The sequence below is a fragment of the Alligator mississippiensis genome, chromosome 3, assembly GCF_030867095.1.
Source record: "Alligator mississippiensis isolate rAllMis1 chromosome 3, rAllMis1, whole genome shotgun sequence".
NCBI classification, from domain to species: domain Eukaryota; kingdom Metazoa; phylum Chordata; order Crocodylia; family Alligatoridae; genus Alligator; species Alligator mississippiensis.
The window spans coordinates 35,690,022-35,708,726 of record NC_081826.1 but is presented as its reverse complement, the minus strand read 5'-3'; the positions used below and the strand labels follow the sequence as shown (position 1 = coordinate 35,708,726).

Sequence of the window (18,705 nt, the reverse complement as noted above, 5' to 3'; positions counted from 1 at the left end):
ATATTAGGTTCTGACAGTATTGGAAAGATAGGAAAAATTAGAATTGCAACAAAACATCTGCTTTTACTTTTTACAAGATTGTAGGTAAAAATATATATTCTTGAAAATATATGAGAATTTTTTCTTTTTTCTAATATATTTCCACTTCTTGCAGTTTTCTTAATTTTTCATGGCACAATAACCAAATTATGGACTTTTTTCAAATTTGACAAGAGTTGATTATTTCATAGTACAAGCTTACAGGGATCAAATTCATCCTTTGTCCCTTTGTCTTTGATGAAAATCCATTTTTTTTAATTAAAAATGGCAGAAAATCTGTACAATATCCTAATTTCAATGGAAATATGGGTTGTTCTTTTTAACCAGAACTAACAATATTATTTTCAGTTTTGTTTAAGGAAACTGCTATAATATTTATGCTACTGAAAAAAGAAAAATATTACACTTCACTTTAAATTGTCTGTGAGGTTATATTTATGTGTATTGCTCCAGAGATTATAAAAGAGCAGTGAATAGGTACTTTGCCTTTCAGAGGCTACCAAGCAATTCAGCCACATTTCAAACTTTTTATCAAAGCACTTGCATCTACTATTTCAAATAAAGAAATAACTTTATTATTGAACAGAGAAAATTAATCACTATCAGAGCACTTTAAATTAAATTGAAAGTTACAAAAGAATAATTGTGACCCATTGGTATCTGCCAGCTACTGCCTCAGATATATTAAATGGTTTATTTAAAATGGGTGTGATACATTTGATTTATCTTACAGGATTTTTCACCTGCTGCTTTTTTCTTAAAACTCCATTTTATGGGTAATTAATTTTTCCCATTGACTTTTATCCCCAGGGTTAGGATTTCTGATGAATTCATAGATTCATAGAAAAGGAGGGCTGGAAGGGACTTCAGGAGGCCATCGCCTGCTGGAGGCAGGATAATCCATCCCATACATCCCTTATCTAACCTATTCCTAAAACTATACAATCAGACTTGTTTTGAGGTAGTTTAAAGGAAAGCAGAGGTCAGAAAGGTGTGCTGCTAATAGTACATAATGTTTTTGTTTTTACTCTATACCAGGGGTCAGCAACCCCAGGCATGCAAGGCTAGTTTGCGTGGCATACCACCACCAGCCTAGGCTCTAAGCAGCTGCTGCCAGCCACGGAGCCCAGGCTGCTCCCAGCAGGGAGCTGGAAGGCTGCAAGCCCTGCTGCAAGCAGACCAGGCTCCATGGCCTGGCTGCAGCTGGGAGGCTGCAAACAGCTGCTCTGAGCGCCAGCACGTCGACACTCCGGCACCTTCCAAGACAGACGTTGCGGTTTTTTCAGCACTCTAGCCAAAAAAAAAGTTGCCTACCCAAGCTCTACACGTATTACTTCCATCTTCCTATTTTCTAGCTGAAAGAGACAGGTTTTATACTCTGGGATCCTGGTTTTCTTTGATAAAAAAATCTCAAATTCTCTGATAAAAATGCAGATTATCTGGTAAAAACCTCAAAGTCCACGATTAAAATGAAATGCCACTATATATGTATACAGATATCATTTGAACACAATGCTTTATAGATATATTTAAATTTTAAAGCATTTTGGAAGCCTACCAGTTCCTCAGTAACTATAATAAAATAAATTCTAAATACCTATACATTTTGGTATTTGATTTTGGGTTTTTTATCATGGTAAATCAGAGCTCTGCCTGCCCCCTTCACTCACAGAATGCAGGTCCAGGCCCCTCACTCCCAAGTGAACCCCCCAGTTCTGCTGGTGCCCCTCATTCCCACACCGTAGCCCCCTGGCTCTGCTGGTGCCCGTCATTCCCTGCAATAGCTCCCCAGCCCTCCTAATGCCCCTCCCTCCCCACCCCTGGACCTGCTGGTGCCCCTCACTTCCCACCCACACCCCCCAAGCCCTTCTGGTGCCCCCCACCCACAGCCCCCTGCCCCCCAGCACCACTGGAGAGGGCCCCTAGTGTCCAGGGCAACAGGGCCAGGGACCCGGGTTTGCAGCCTCCTCCCCCCACAGCAGTGCCCAAGCCCCAGCTGCCACCCATGGGAGATGGCAGCTGCTGCAGTGAAGTGGAGTATGGAGCCCAGCTCCCCCTCCCCTGCAGGCAGCACAGCTGGAGCAGAGCCCATGGAGGGGGTGGGTGCAGGCTGCATGCTGTGGGCTTGGGTGTAGGCTGCTCATGGCTCAGTCCCACTCCCCACTGGAAGCCATACATTCCAGCCTCAGGCCCCAAGCCCCACGCATAACCCAGCTGGGCAGCATTCCCATCCCTAGCCATGGTTGACTCCCTCCCTTCTGCTTTATGGGGGGCTCAATCCCCCCTCCCCACTACCATACTTACCTGGAGGAGCTGCTCTCCAGTCTGTCTGATGGCCATGTGCATATACATACACATGGTGCCTACTGCCTAACCACCCTCCTTCAACTCCCCTTGCAGGCTGGAACTCTGCCAGCTTACAGAGAGCTCTTTGCAAATGTGCAAAATCTGTGCGTTTCTCCTTTAAAACAAGAATTCCATGTTTTTCTTGGGTAAAGGGAGAAATCCACATTTTTCTTCATTTCTTATGGGAAATGGAAAACTTGGATCCCTGTTAATAATTAACATGCATCTTTTGTAGTAAGTAGTGCTATCACCAGAACTGACTCTCAAGGATATCCTAAGCCCCATACAGAGGCCCTGCACAAGGCTTTATTTTACAGTTAATGCACCCTTAGAACTGATGCTTAGGATTTAAATAAGATATTGTATATAGGGTATATAAAGTTAAGCTTCTAATTCCATATATAATGGCCAGATTTTCAATAGCACTAAGTAAATAGCAGGTTCAATTTAGAAATTAAAAAAATTAATTGAAAATCTTGTGTTCTTCAAAAAAACATTTAGTATCCTAGAAAAGTTAATCAACACAACTATTAGCCACAAAACCTTATGAAAAATGAATATTGTTGATTATGTTGCTTCAGATAGAAACTTGGCATTCATTAGTCCCCTCTATTCATTTACATTGGTGGTCTATTGATATCAATGGATTTATATGAAACTAAATGGATTTATACTAAACTAAATGGGAGGAGGATCAGGCCTTCTAGCTAAACAATGTGTGCATATTTTTTCTTTGGTGATAGCCCCTTTTTGGTCAGATATTTGCTCACAATATTATTCTAAGACCATTAACTTCTCATTTTCACTTCCACCTCTCCATCTACTTTGGTACTTTTTTTGGTTATTATTTCATTAAAGTAGTGTGTGACGTTGCAGTGCAGATTGACTGAAGAGGGATGCTCCCTTGGGGATAAAACTAGGACCTGTCTTACAGAGACTAATCATGTGTTTGGTCTCTTGTGATCCAGGAAGGTGAATCATGAAATCGTTCTTGAAGCTAAATGTCACTGCAGAGTGATACAGTAAAACCACTGTGCAATTATTCAAAATATATATTAAAATGTATTTATAATAAATTATGATAAATGAAAGACATTAAAGCCAATTAGATTATAGCTGGTCAGCCTTATTTACTCATAGCAGCTTTTGTCCTATTAGTTGATATAAATTGAATATCACCATAAAAGGCTGTATCAGGTTGCCTTCACATTAGTATTTATTTTCTTTAAAGAAAAGTTTTTATTTTTCCCTTTTTTTCGTAACAGTAATAACCCGGTGAAAACATTCTATTCCATTTACATTCTTTCTTCATATGAGAATTATGTTAATTTGTACTGTGTAGATAATAAAATATTTATTAAAGTATTGTTAGAATAATAAAATATACTACTAATTTCCTGCAGTTATGGCTTTTCTCTCATTTTTTTCCACAAAATTGTAATTTTGAAGATAGTTTAATGTATATAGAAGTACATACACAATAATTAAAATAAGATTGTATCTCTTCCATTAGAAATTTCGTAAACTATGTTTTAATCTCAGGACTGAAAAACAGGTGTATTTATTTTATTTACTTATTCTGTTTACTTGACAGGTGCAATGGAAGCAGAAGAGAGAAATCGCCAAATGAAAATGAGCAAGTACAAACAGGTAGCAGGATCAGACTCCAGGCTGGAGCAAGATTATCATACTCAGGCAAGGGAGATATTTTTTTTTTTTTTGAAAAGCATAAAAATATGATAATCCAACAATTGCTACTCCTCTACATAGCCATAAACCAAGCTGTGAATCTTGTATAGGAATGTTATTGTTTTACTAAGAGGTTCTTATATGTTTGTTCTAAATCATTGAAAGAGATGCAAAAATATGTAAAGTTTTATAACATGGAACATAAATCTAAATAATGCTACAACTAACAAAAACATAATAATAACTTGTGTTTAAGAAATAGGAGTTAACTGATGAAAGGCAGTGTTCATTGACTTCAAAAAGTGAAAAATTGGCTATAAAAATTTCTGGTGGAGTAGATAGTAAGAGTCAAGATAATAAAAGATAAAAAGGAAGTAACAGAAAGATTCTAGCATTATAACTCAGTATAAGAAGTACTAAAACCTATGCCTGATTTTCATACTGAAGAGCTATCAGTTGCATCAGCTACCCCAATTGATATTTAAAGTTCTGAAGAAGACACAGACATCAGAATTTTTATTTTGTCTAATAAAGTTTAGCTACTCGAAAGATATTTTTACCAATCTTGTCAGTAAACAAGACTCCAACTTAATTGTAGCAATTTGAAAAAAAAAAATAGTTGTTTTCATGGTAGTAGGTTATACATTTATTGTCTAAAATTTCCTGTTACTGGGAACTGGGTAGTGTCATATACCATGTGTTATTTAAATTTAAGATATTTTCATTCTTTTAAACTCCATTATGGGAAAAAAATATTTAGTGTCTTCTATGAGATTTCATTAAGTTCAGAGGTCTAGGGCTAGACTATGAGAAAAACAGACCTTTGACAAATGAAAGCTTGCAGAGGAAGATAATTTTGTTGTAGACATATATGTTAATGAGGACTGACAAAAATAAGGCATTTGAAATGTGAAAGCGAAGAAACCACCAATTTTAGGCAGTATTATTAGCTCTATAGTTAATTTCAGTTAATTTAGTAAATTGTTTTCTAGTAATGTGATTCCAAATGGTGAAAAATACGTATTGTGAGAGAAATAAATGTCTTGTGAGTAGTAAAAAGAATTAGAATTAAGTGAAACAAAAGGAAAACTAAATTTTTACATGTAGAAAATGTAATCCAGTTTATTTGCTCATAGGTATATTTGCTGCATAGCATAGCATATAGATTCATAGATTCATAGATATAGGGTCAGAAGGGACCTTGCAGATCTTCTAATCTGACCCCTGCCCTGGGCAGGAGAGAAAACTGTGCTCAAATGATCCCAGCTAGGTAATTGTCAAGCCTCCTCTTGAAGACCCCCAAGGTAGGAGCCAGCAGCACTTCCCTTGGCAGTTAGTTCCAGATCCCAGCTGCCCTGACTGTGAAGTAGTGCCTTCTAATGTGTAGTCTGAACCTACTCTCTGACAACTTATGGCCATTATTCTGTGTTACCCTGGGAGGCGCTCGGGGGAACAAGGTCTCTCCCATTCCCCGTTGGTCCCCCCTAGTAAGTTTATAGATGGCCACCAGGTCCCCTCTCAGCCTTCTCTTGTGAAGGCTGAACAGGTTAAAGTCCCGTAGCCTCTCCTCATAGGGTCTGCCCTGCTGTCCCCTGATCATGCAGGTGGCCCTCCTTTTGACCCTTTCAATGCTGTCCACATCCCTCTTGAAGTGCAGCGTCCAGAACTGGATGCAGTACTCCAACTGTGGCCTGACCAGTGTCTCATAGAGGGGGAGGATCACCTCCTTGGCCCTGCTTGTGATGCATCTGTGGATGCACAACAAGGTATGGTTAGCTCTACTGTCCGTGTCCTCAGATTGGTGGCCCATGTTCATCTTGGAAACGATAATGACTCTAAGATCTCTTTCTGCCACTGTGCTTTTGAGAAGAGAGTTCCCCAGGCTATAGGTATGCTGCTTGCTTTTACTGCCCAAGTGCAGCACCCTGCACTTGTCAGTATTGAATTCCATCCTATTCACATTCGCTCACCCCTGTAACCTGTCCAGGTCCAGCTGTATCCTGTCCCTCCCTTCTAGCATGCCCACCTCACCCCAAATCTTGGTGTTGTCCGTGAATTTAAACAGGGTGCTTTTCACCCCCTCATCCAAGTCACTAATAAAGAAATTGAACATTGCGGGCCCAAGGACCGAGCCCTGAGGGACTTCACTGCTCATATCCCTCCATGTCGAATATGACTTGTCCACCACCACCACACTCTGAGTGCGACCCCTCAGCCAATTTGCTATCCATCTGACTGTGTAGGCATCAATGCCACAGTCGCCTAGCTTTTTAATGAGAATGGGGTGTGAGACAGTGTCAAAGGCCTTCCTGAAGTCCAGAAAGACTACATCCACCGTGACACCTGCATCCAATGATTTTGTGACCTGATTGTAGAAGGCAATCAGGTTGGTCTGACAGGACCTGCCCCTAATGAAACAATGCTGGTTGCCCCTGAGCATCGAGGCCCAGAAGCCTCACATCGGTCTCAGGGAAAATCCTTGAAAAAATCATTAAGGAGCACATCTGTGAAGGGCCAACAGGGGAGATCACGCCTAGGGGAAATCAACATGGGTTCATCTAAGGCAGTTCCTACCAAACCAACCTGATGGCCTTTTATGACCAGGTAAATAAATCCCTGGATGATGGTGTCACCATGGATGTAGTCTTTCTGGACTTTAAGAAGACCTTTGACACTGTCCCTCACCCCATTCTCATTAGCAAACTGAGCAACTGTGGCATTGACGCCTACACAGTTGGATGGGTCAAAAATCGGCTAATGGGGTGCACCCAGAGAGTGGTGGTGGATGGGTTGTACTCGACCTGGTGGGATATGAACAGTGGGGTCCCCCAGGGCTTGGTCCTGGGGCCTACACTGTTCAACATCTTCATCAGCAACTTGGATGAGGGGGTGGAAAACATGTTGTCCAAGTTTGCCGATGACACCAAGATGTGGGGAGAGGTAGGCACGTTCGAAGGGAGAGAGAGGCTGCAATTAGACTTAGACAGACTACAGAGGTGGGCAGATGGTAATAGGATGGGATTCAATGTAGATAAATGCAGGGTGCTGCACCTGGGGAGAAGGAATCCACAGCATACATACAAGCTGGGGAGCTGCCCCCTTGTGAGCACAGAGGGGGAAAGGGATCTTGGAGTCATTATTGACTCTAGGATGAACATGAGCTGCCAATGCCAGACCACAGCCAGCAAAGCCAACCACACCTTGTCGTGCATCCAAAGATGCATGTCAAGCTGGTCCAGAGAGGTGATACTCCCCCTCTACGTGACATTGGTCCACCCTCAATTGGAGTACTGCATCCAATTCTGGGCACCGCACTTTAAGAAGGATATGGCCTGCCTTGAGAGTGTTCAGAGGAGGGCCACCCACTTGGTTGGAGGGCAACAGGGCAGGCCCTATGAAGAGAGGCTGAGGGACCTGAACCTGTTCAGCCTCAGCAAACAGAGGCTGAGGGGAGATTTGGTGGCTGCCTACAAACTTGTTAGGGGAGATCAGCAGCAAATAGGAAGAGCCCTATTCTCCCCAGCAGCACCTGGGGTGATGAGGAACAATGGCCAGAAGCTGCTGGAGAGCAGGTTCAGGTTAGAGATTAGGAGGCACTATTTCACTGTCAGGGTAGCTAGGATCTGGAACCAACTTACTAGGGAAGTGGTCCTTGCTCCTACCTTGGGTAAATTCAAAAAGAGGTTGGATGAACACCTGTCTGGGTTCATGTGATCCCAGTGTATGCGCCAACCAGTGGCAGGGGGTTAGACTAGATCATCTATTCAGGTCCCTTCTGACCCCTAACTACTATGAAGCTATGAAACTGTAATCATCCCCGCTGCTGGCCCTTCACAGATGTGCTCCTTGATAATCTTCTCAAAGAGCTTCCCCAGGATCAAAGTAAGACTAACGGGCCTATAGTTGCCTGGGTCCTCCCTCCTCCCTTTTTTGAAGATGGGGACCACATTGGCCCTCTTCCAGTCATCCGGCACCTGGCCAGAGCACCATGAGAGAGCACCTGGCCAGAGCACCACCATATAATATGCATGGCCTTGTAATAACACGTAGAAGGGGTTTGGGTTCTAATATATATTTTATGTTGAGTTATATGGAAAGATAATTTCTAAATTTCTGTATTATGGCCACTTTTGAAAGGAACTATGTTTTTTTTTTTTACATGGATGGATTTAGAACTGTTATTGCACTTTTCCATAAGAACCACTATGATCCTATGCAGTGTAGAAGTACAGTGAATGCACGGAATCTATCTACAATTTATTCAGACAATTCTCCTGCTTAGTCAGTAGCTGAATGTCATCATTAGTCACATTAGGTGCATCTACATGAGACACTTTATTGTGGAATTGACTAATTAGCTCCGCAGTAAAACATCACCATCTACATGTGTGCCTCTATTAGGCTAGGGTAAACTAATTAACTCCACTGTAGAAAGTACTGCTCAACGCAAGTAGTATCCTATGGTGGAGTTATTTATTTTGCCACAATACACGAGTAGACAGTGACTGGGGCTGGGTGGGGCACAAGGGTGGGGACTGCCTGCCAGCTAGCCTCACACAGTAGCACGCTTGTGCCCCAGCCAGCCCCTCCACAGCATGTTCAGCTAAGAGGGAACAACTCCAGGCTGGCAAGCTGGCCCCTGGTTCCCCTGCCAGCTAGGGCTGCGCCACCCTGGCTCAATGTGCTGTGGTCCTGGGTGCACATGTAAATGCTGTGCCTGGGAACAATAAACTCCAATGTGAATTGTGCCAGATTTTATTGTTTTGCATTAATATCATGTGTAGATGCACCCATTGTGTAGTTCCTCACTTCAAAAGAGAACATTGAAACTACTTGAGGAGTAAGAAGTATTTTGCAAAGAATACTCAATATAGCTTAATTTCAAAGAAGCCTTCCTTCTCTCTGCCTCTTTCTTCTCTCATTCACATTCAGTTCCTTCTGCCTTTCTCTCTGCTATGTGCCCATGTATGAGTTTGTTTTCATAATTCTCCTCTTAGGCTACATAAAGGTTTTGGGGGAAGTTAGATCACATTAAAAATGGCCACCTGAAAAAAAAGCCAGTGTTTTGGTCACTTTACTAGCCACAGCATCACACTGCAGTCTCATGTTCATCTTGTGCTCAATGATGACCCCCAAGTCTCTTTCTTGCATAGTGCTAGCCAACATAGCACTGCCGAGCCTATAAGGATGCTGCGGGTTTTTCTTCCCAAGGTGGAGAACCTTGCATTTATCGGCGTTGAACACAATCAGATTCTCGTCCGCCCGCTTGCTGAGCCTGTCCAGGTCAGCCTAGATCACCCGCCTGTCTTCTGGCGTGGATGCTTTTCCCCAAAGTTTGGTGTCATCAGCGAACTTGGCCAGTCCACTTCTGATTCCAGTGTCCACATCATTAATGAAGATATTGAACAGTATGGGTCCAAGGACAGAGCCTTGGGGGACCCCACTGGTCACAGGACACCATGATGAGTGACTTCCAAGCCCCTATGAACCCAACTAGTCCCCAATTCCTCCAACCCCTCCACAGATGCTTTTTACCCTTGATCCCCCCAGCCCCACCTGTAGACCCTGCTAGCTTCCCTGATACCCCCAGACCCCCTGAGGACCCTGCTTGGCTCCCCAATCCTCCCAATGCCCTCCCCCACAGATCCCATTTACCCACCCAGTCTCCCCCAGAGACCCCACTTGCCCCCCAATCCTCCCAAGCCCCCTTCTGGCTATCTCTAATCTCCCATTATCTCCCCCATCCTGATTTACCTTAGATCCCTAGATTGGGTGGTCATTTAAAACTCAATCTGACCTCCCCCAATTTACCCAAAAGTCTGCATGTACCCTTATGTTGGGATGAAAAGTCAGATATGTAATTGATAGTGTTGGAATGATGATGTTAGGTGATATGGACTTTATTTTAAAAGGTAATGCTTTCTTAATTACATAAGCCATATCCAGAAATGTATAGGAAATATTACTTCCTTGCAAGTGTTAACATTCCAATATTTAAAATAGAATGATTTCCCATACCAGATAGTTCAGGAAAAGTCATACACTCAAAATGATCTCTGAATATGCAATAATATAAACTCTTAGAATGATCTAATACTATAATTTATATTATTATAAGATCTAATAATATAATTTTATACTTATATACTTATAAGTATATAATACGAATGGATCTATGTTGTCTTGGCTCAAAATGGCCAGTGGTATCCCTCAGGACCAGTGATTTTCAACATGTTTGTCAATGATTTGGATGGGGGAGTTAAAAGCTCACTGGCCAAATTCATGGATTACACCATGTTATGGGGCAGTTTGGCCATGCCAGAAGACAGGTTGCTAATACATGTGGACCTGGACAGGCCAGAGAGTTGGGCAGACTGGAACCAGTTGAAGTTTAACACTTCCAAGTGTAAGGTGCTCCATCTGGGGGCAAATAACTCTCAACATACATACAGGCTCAGAGGTGACAGGCTGACCCGCACCATGGCTGAAAAGGACCTAGGGGACTGCTACGTAAACATGACTCGTTAGTGTAATGCAGTGGCCAGCAGGGCAAACAACATGCTGGCATGCATTGCCCAATGCATCTCATGTAAAACTAAGGAAGTGATACTCCCTTTGTACTCAGCTCTGGTGAGACCACAGTTGGAGTACTGCATCCAGTTCTGGGTGCTGCACTTCAATAAGCACGTGGAAAAACTTGAGAGGGTCCAAAGAAGAGCCACCCCTATGATCAGGGACTTGCAAGGCAAGCCATATGAGGAAAGGCTGAGGGACCTGGGCCTCTTAGCCTAAAGAAGAGATGGTTGAGAGGGGACTTGATAGCAGCTTACCGCTATATCAGACAAGTGCATCAGGACCATGGTCAACATCTGTTCACTAGGGCACCCCTGGGGAAGACCAGGACCAATGGATATAAACTCCTGGAAGGCCACTTCAGGCTTAATACGAGGAAAAACTTCTTCACGGTCAGGGTGTCCAGACTGTGGAACAAACTACCTCCAGAGGTGGTACAGTCACCTACCCTGGAGGTTTTCAAGAGGAGACTGGACAGTCACCTCATTGGGGTCACTTGACCCCAGTTGTCTTCCTGCCTAGAGCAGGGGGTCTAGACCCAATGATCTGCAAGGTCTCTTCTAGCCCCTAACAATCTATGAATATATGATTCTATGAATCTTATAAGATCTAATAATATAAGTTTGAGAGAGTTTTTATATTCTCTTTTTTATCACTGTTGGTTCAGTTTTTCCTAGTTAAATGATAATATTCATGGAGACAAAATAAATCAGTGTTATTGATTAACTGGTTTCTATCAACCATTTTTTATAGTAGTGATTTGATATGGACAAACTCATGGTCTATGCATAGAACAGGTGTCTGATCTTCAGTCTAGCACAAGTGAGAGGTGAAGTATTGTCTTATCTAAGAGTATCTTTAACTAAGCCATGGCTGACATGCAAATATAATGTAACCTGCTATATCTCCATTTTGTTTCTTTCTTTTGTTGGAAATTACCATCAAGAGATTCCCTCATAACAGCTATGAGGTGAGAAAAATAACCAGTTCATTGCTATGGAAGTACAAGTTGTAACAACATAAATAGGACAATGGGAAAGGTCATACTGAACCAGACCACTGGCCCATACTGTCCTGTCCTGTCTATGCAAAGTTCAGTATAAAATTATTCTAAGAAAGATATAAGACCTCCATCATTGACAGTTATACAGTATTTAACAAGCATGTAGAGAAAGGGTTTTCTTTCCTAACTCAGTGGCTTATAGTAGTTTGCTGAAGTATGAAGTTGACTTTTTAATAAATGTAACCCTGGGCACAATGCTACCTGTGCCCTCACCTGAATAATGGGATCCCGGAGTACCCAGTAGCTGGTGGCCCTGCTCAGCTCCCTGGGTAGCTGCTGCAGGGTCCCCGAGCAGAGAGCCTTCCCTTACAATCAAAGCAATATTGCAAACCATTATAAAATTATTTTAATTATTTACAAGATAACATATAACTAATAAAATAAAACAAATAATGTTACATAACGTAACCCAGTGATGGTGCCCCTCCCCAGTGCCTTTTTACTCATGGAGAGAACCATGGTAGGTTCAAGCAGTCTCTCCCTAGTCCTGTGTCATCCCTCCCGTCCTGTGCTCACCCATTCCACACAGGGGCTTGTAGGAGGGTCTTCCCAGACTCAGAGTCTCCTGACAGGCAGATTCTCTTTTGTGTCTGCCTTGGCAGGGCTGCAAGGGGGACAAGAGGAAAAAAGGATACACTGTTTTTCTCTCCTGTGTAGCTGCTAGCTGCCACCTCTGCAGGACTCTGGCAGGGGCTCTCTGAGGAACGGTCATGGCAAGGTCCTTTTCCTGGCCTCCAGCCTGTCTTTCACCCCTCCTGTTGTTCTCCTCCCCTAGAAAAACTGCTCCTCCCTTTTAAACAAGCCCTCTCAGCCAATCCTCCGCCAGGACTCTTTCCGGGCTTTTGCTAAAGTTCCTCTCATTCAAACCCCTGCTGGGGTTATATCACTCCTCCCACTTCAAAGAGGGCTGCCTCCAAAGCAGCTTCACTCACCCTCAGGGAAAACAATGTCCCTACTGGGACAAACTTTCTGTCTCTTCACAATCTGCCGCTCTGCAGGGCAGCCCTTCCTATCCCTTCAGGGGAGTACAATTTTAATGCTGCTATATACATTTTTCTTTTAACTGGTGTAGCTGGATATTTATTATTTAAATAAGTATCTAATCCTTTTTAGAATCTTACCAAGAATTGTACTTAGATAATATTCAGTGAAAGTGAGTTCCAAAAATGAGTCATATGAGAGATGCCCTATTAAGTATTTCAGTATAGATTTCATCAAGGCAAATAGGGAGTTTAATAAGTATATTGGGATGTGTAATATGTAGACTTACAAACGAAAGACATGAGAGGAGAAACAGGTAAAGGATGAGTTCACTATTTTTGGTATTGGAAACAAATTTGAATGACTGAGTTCTAGTGGAATCTGAAAGACATGGCAGGAAGAATATGGAAATTAGAGAGCTAATATTATAGGAGAACACTAGAGTATCACAGGTATGTTTCAAAGATTAACATGAAAGACAGCAGCCAGTAGTTTTAGATTGCTTAAGTAATTTATGAAGTATTCCTCTAGCCTATTCCTAGGTCCAGTTTCCTCTGCTTTGACATCATAGGAAAGCACGGCTGAATGGGACCTCACAGAGTCATTTAGTCCAACCCCTGCTCAAGGCAGGATCACACCTGACTAAACTATCCCAGCCAAGTGTCTAACTGAGGGGTTCTCAAGTTCTGGCCTGAGTAACCTAGGAATCCAGCCCGTGGGCGTTCCCCATTGGTTGGGAAATTTGGCAGCAGAGGAACAGTGGTATTTAATACCACCTCCCCTCCCCACTGCCAAAATGATAGAATAATAGAAAATTAGGGTTGAAAGAGGGACCTCAGGAGGTTTTCTAGTCCAACCCCTTGCTCAAAGCAGGACCATCCCAAGCCCCAGGCAGTAGTCAGAGCCAGGGCATGCCCCTTGCATGGTTTGATCATGCCAGGGCCATCCCCCCTTCCTCTTGTCAGCTGCTTTGGGGCTGGCTTACTCCTCCTTCCCCTCCTCCACCCTATCCAGGCCATGACCCTTCCCTCTGCCTGACCAAGTTGTGGCCAGGCCACACACCCCACAGCTTGGGGTGGGCCATGCCCCCTTTCCTTGCATGGGTTGGGAGTGGGCCATGCTCCTTCCCTTGCATAACTGGTTTGGGGCTGGGCCACATCCCCTTTCCCCTGCAGGGCTAGGACATGCCCCCTTTTCCCCCACTCAGCCAAGCTGGGGCTGGGGCATGCCTCCTTCTAAATTGAGACGTTGGCCCACCCCCAATTGTGACCTTGGCCCACCCCCACTGGATAAAAAGGTTGAGTGCCACTGGTCTAACCTGCTCTTGAAAACTTCCAGGGATGGAGATTCCACAGTTTCTCTGTTCTAATGCTTGACTACCCTCGTAGTCAGAAAGTTCCTCCTAATCTCCAGCCTACATTTTCCCTGCTACAGCTTGAGGCCATTATTCTTAGTCTTGTCTCCTATCTCCATCCTCTCTGTAATCACCCTTCAGTTATTTGAAGATTGTTATCAAATCCCCCATCAGGCTTCTCTTTTCAGACTAAGTAACTATAAAGTCTTGAAGTCTTTCTACCTAGAAACAGGACTGTATTATTCTGAGGCAGTAGAAGAGATATGTAGAGAAGAGAGAAAGGCCAAGAATAGAGCCTCATGGCATTGTATAATAAAAGAAAAGTAATGGGAGTAGTAAGCTTTGTTATTATTGAGAAAGAAATAGTAAGATTCACATTAAAACTAAAAAATGGAGGAAACATGGTTTATGTTCATGGAATATGTTCATGGAACTTAAGAAACCCAGTGATCAGTTATGTTAACAAGTACAATTAGGCCCAATAATATCAAGAAAGAATAATCATAAGTGGAGGCAAGTAGTAAAAATAATATGTTATTTCAAAAAAGGACGGTCTAAGTATCATGAATTGGTTAAAAGCCAAGCTTTTGGGAACTATATCCTCCAAGAGGAGTCAGAAGAGAAAAGAGTACTTTCTTCAGAATCTTGTGTGAAAGACATATTGGTGATTAGATGGTAAGTGGCCAAGGGTGAAATTATGATGATTAGTTTCATTTTGTATTGTTTTGCTTTTTGTCTTAAAATAGAGGGAAGTGTGGCCTATAGTTGAACGGAGATCTTTAGCCATGTGTAACTGCACTGGATGTAGAATTATTTAGCATTAATGAAGTAAAGTATAAGAGTAGTGAGGCAACTAGCAAGGACTGGGATTTTAGTGGGTCGAATGAAGTAACTGTAGTATAATCTATTAGTAGGACAGGATAACAAATTTATGTGAGAAAGGGGATGTATTGAAAGATGTAAAAGGTCTTTTACAGCTCTGCTTTCTATAATTTTTACTGAAAATGAGATGGATGATATAGTTGATGTTCATATTTTAACAATCCCCCTATAAACCATATATATCATATATACTATTTATATTTTAAAAGTAGTATAATTCCAGTTTATATATAATGATGATCTAAGTCTTGTAGTTTTCAAAAGTTGTGTGCAAAACACATTTAGAAACCAAGACCCTTTAATTTGGGAAAGTAGTAGTATCAAAACTACAGTAAGATGTTGATTTGCAATCTCATCATAAATTAACTAGCCAGTTTAAATTCTGAACAGCAAACTTCCATATAGAACACACATTCTATATGTATACATTTGGGTGAAATAAATGAGTTTGGGGAACTAAATGGGGAAAGATTCTAAACTGCAAAGGCATCATTCAGTCTTTTCACAATGTATTATGTCATCTCACTCTGTAAAAGTTCCTATCTTTTTTTTCTTTTTACTGCTTGAGGTATTTGCTTAAGTATTGCATTTATCTGTGCATTCCTTTTTGAGCTGTGCTGTTATGAGAAAATATTAAAACATTTAATTTAATTTTGTAATGGAGCAAAATTTGTATCTCTTTTTTTTGGTTTGTTTTTATTTGTTTTTGTATTTTGTTGTTGGTAAAAAAAAATTGCATGTCTTATGAGTGGCAACCAAAAGAACATCAGAAATTACCAGAAGTGTAGTGGAGATCTTTTCCTTTCAGGCCATTGATACACCAATGTAATCAGCCTTCATACCATGGTAAAAATGGAGTGAACACATGCCATCCAGCCCTACCCATGGAATACTCTGAGAAAGACTGGGCAGAGAAACTACACTGGTGTAATTTACAGTGATGCATGGGTTGTATGTTCACAGCTTATTCTAGGGTCTTATTTACTGAAGACAAACAGGCTTTTTTTTACCTGATTCTCTCACCATTAACTGGTGTAATAGCTATCTGTGTGCAGCTACCCCAGGATAACTTCATGCCCACTTGCTTCATATCCCAGTGCAATTTATATTGGCATACAAAACCAATATAAATTACACTGATCTATGTATTAGGTGTCCATATCCTAAAACTTCAAAGCTCAGCTTCAAAGCTCAAGCCCTTCTCACATCTTCATACACCAGATGCTGGTGGTCTTTATCCTGTGTTCCTCGGACTGGTGAAACTTTTGTAGCTATGTGCTCTCAGTATGGGCTATAGGATATATATATAGCAAATCTTTGATGGAGCTATGAAAATTTATACCAACTAAGGATCTGCCTTTTGGAGCCTATACTGTAAGCTCCAGGATTAGTGATTGTTTTGTTGTGGGGTGTAGTTATTGTGGGAGTAATGAAAATGTGTTGGCAGGTTTTAGATTTCTTGTTCTGGAATGGTCTAGATCCATTCGGTGTGCTTTGGGCCATAGAAAGTTTGCTTCTGGTGATAAGATTGGTGAGTTTCAGTGCTGTTAAGGCTAGGATGGCTGATTCTGGGAAGGCTGGTGGTTCAGTGTTAAGGCTAAGATGGGTGGTTCTGTGAAGATCTCTTTAAGAATTGGGTCTTCCAGTATGGGCTGCAGTTGTTTCAGGACTTTCCATATGGGTTCCAGGGAAGGATGGTATGTCATAACTCAGTATTTCTCAACCTTTTTCATCCCATGGCATACTTACACGGCCTTTTCCATCCCATGGCACACTGGCCGAATATGGAGCAGGAGGATGGGGGAGGTGGCAGTGCAGGGCTGGCCAGGGCATGGTTGCAGCATGGGGCCATGATGATGGCACTGGCTGGAGCCACATCCAACCTGGAGCCACACATCCCAAGATTCTGTGGCACACCTGTTAATGTTTGATGGCACACCAGTGTGCCATGGCACACCAGTTGGGAAATACTGTCATAACTAATGGTGTGTGATTCATGGGGATTTTCTTTTTGTACTACAGCAGTTCTTCATGTGGTATCTGGGTGGCTCTTTCAAAAGTGCAATCTGTCTCTCTGGAGGAGTGCTCTTGTTGAGTGAAAGCCCTTTTGAGATTTCTGAGGTGGCAATTGCTGGTATTCTCCTCATTGCAAATTCTGTGGTATCACAGGGCCTGGCTGTATATTACAGCTTTCTTGGTGTGTTTAGGGTGATTGCTAGTTCTGTGCAGATATGAGTGTTGGTCTGTGGTTTTCCTTTATATGGTTGTGAAAAGGGTGACTTCTGGGCCTGATGTTAGCTCAGGCCCATCCCTGTCTCTGAGCAAATCACCTGCCTTGCTCTCCTGCCACGCCATGTTGTTAAATAATTTGGATGTTAAAAAGGCAGGAGTCTGCCCTTCAAATGCTCCAGTTGTAACAGGGCAATGTCTACATGCTTTAACCACCCCTAATGTGTCCCATATCTCACAGATGTTATGCTCTTATAGTAAACCGTTCCGGCTCACAGCCAAACCAAATCCAGACCTTCGTAAGGTCTCCAGCATATGGCCCCCACTCTCACAGGGGCCTCTTTCACTGAGCCCCCCCCCCCCCCAACCACAAGGGCCTCTTTCACTCAGCCTGCTAGGCCGCATACACACCACCCTACTTCCATGGAGACCATTAGGCTTGTCCTCTCACACTTCAAGCAGCCCCAGCCCAGCCTGTTTGGCCTCGCCCAGAGCTCTCATTTGAGTGCCAGCTTCCTGATTCACTCACTGTTACCCTTCAAGCAGCCCTAGTCTAGCTTATTGGGCCACACACCGGGCCCTGATCTGAGTGGTGACTGCCTGATTTACCTAACTCTGGACTAACTCTGCCCTGGCCCCTCACAAGGCCTCTATGTCCCTTCCTGAACCAACACTCCACCCCTTCATTTGGGGTCTGGGGCCAAAGACCCCCTTGGACTCAGTCACTTCCTCATAAGCTTATCTGGCCCTACAACTCTTCCCTTTCCCTCACAGGGCTCGGGGTTCCCCTCCTTACAGACTCAGGTGCTTCCTAAAGCATGCCTGGCCCCATTCACCAGGTTCGTCCACCCCTACAGGCTCAGGTGCTTCAAGAAGCTTACCTGGCCTAACTGCTACCACACACTCTCTCAAACCACCAGATGGCTGGGGTTTAGGCTCCCCAACCCACCTTGCACCAGGGAGATTCTCGGTCCTGGTATTTACGTGGGGCCTGCCATGCCACCAGCAGTCCCACCAGGCCTTCCTATCCCAGCAGGGTGCAGTTTTACATCATGCTCAGGACCAGGAGCCTCCAAACTATCCCGACAGCTCCTGCCTTTACCTCCAGGTGTTTTGGGAGCAACTCATCCTGATGTTATCTCCTGGACTGCTCAACCCTGACTGTTGCCTTTCTGGCTGATGTTTGAAAATGGCCACCGCAATCAGCCACCTGGTAGTTGCCTGCTGCAGCCCTTAAAGTGATGGAGCACAAAAGCTGTTCCAGCACAATGGTGGTTTGTATTTTAACATTCCGGATAATGATCATAGTATATAATAAGGAAATGTTGGTGCTGGAGTATTCAAGACATAGTCTGATGGAGGGGTGATGGTTTTTAAATTTGTGATGAAATCAATCAGAGATTGCAGGTTTTCAGTCCAAATGATGAAGATGATGTCTATACTGTATATCTTAAGTATAGCAAGGGTTTGATAGTGCAGTTCTTGAGAAATTCTTCTTCCAGATGGTCCATAAAAAGGTTGGCATATTATGGGGCCATTTTGGTGCCCA

The 18,705-nt window shown here is 42.9% G+C and overlaps 1 protein-coding gene across 7 annotated transcripts in view; it reads left to right on the top strand.

The window, feature by feature from the left end:
• RIMS2 (regulating synaptic membrane exocytosis 2) overlaps positions 1-18,705 on the top strand; it is a 933,811-nt gene that overhangs the window by 756,973 nt on the left and 158,133 nt on the right. For all 7 annotated transcript variants that reach the window (XM_059723819.1, XM_059723822.1, XM_059723820.1 and 4 more), the window contains one exon: positions 3,980-4,080. In XM_059723819.1, the coding sequence (XP_059579802.1) occupies positions 3,980-4,080 (101 nt within the window). The remainder of the gene's footprint in view (positions 1-3,979; positions 4,081-18,705) is intronic.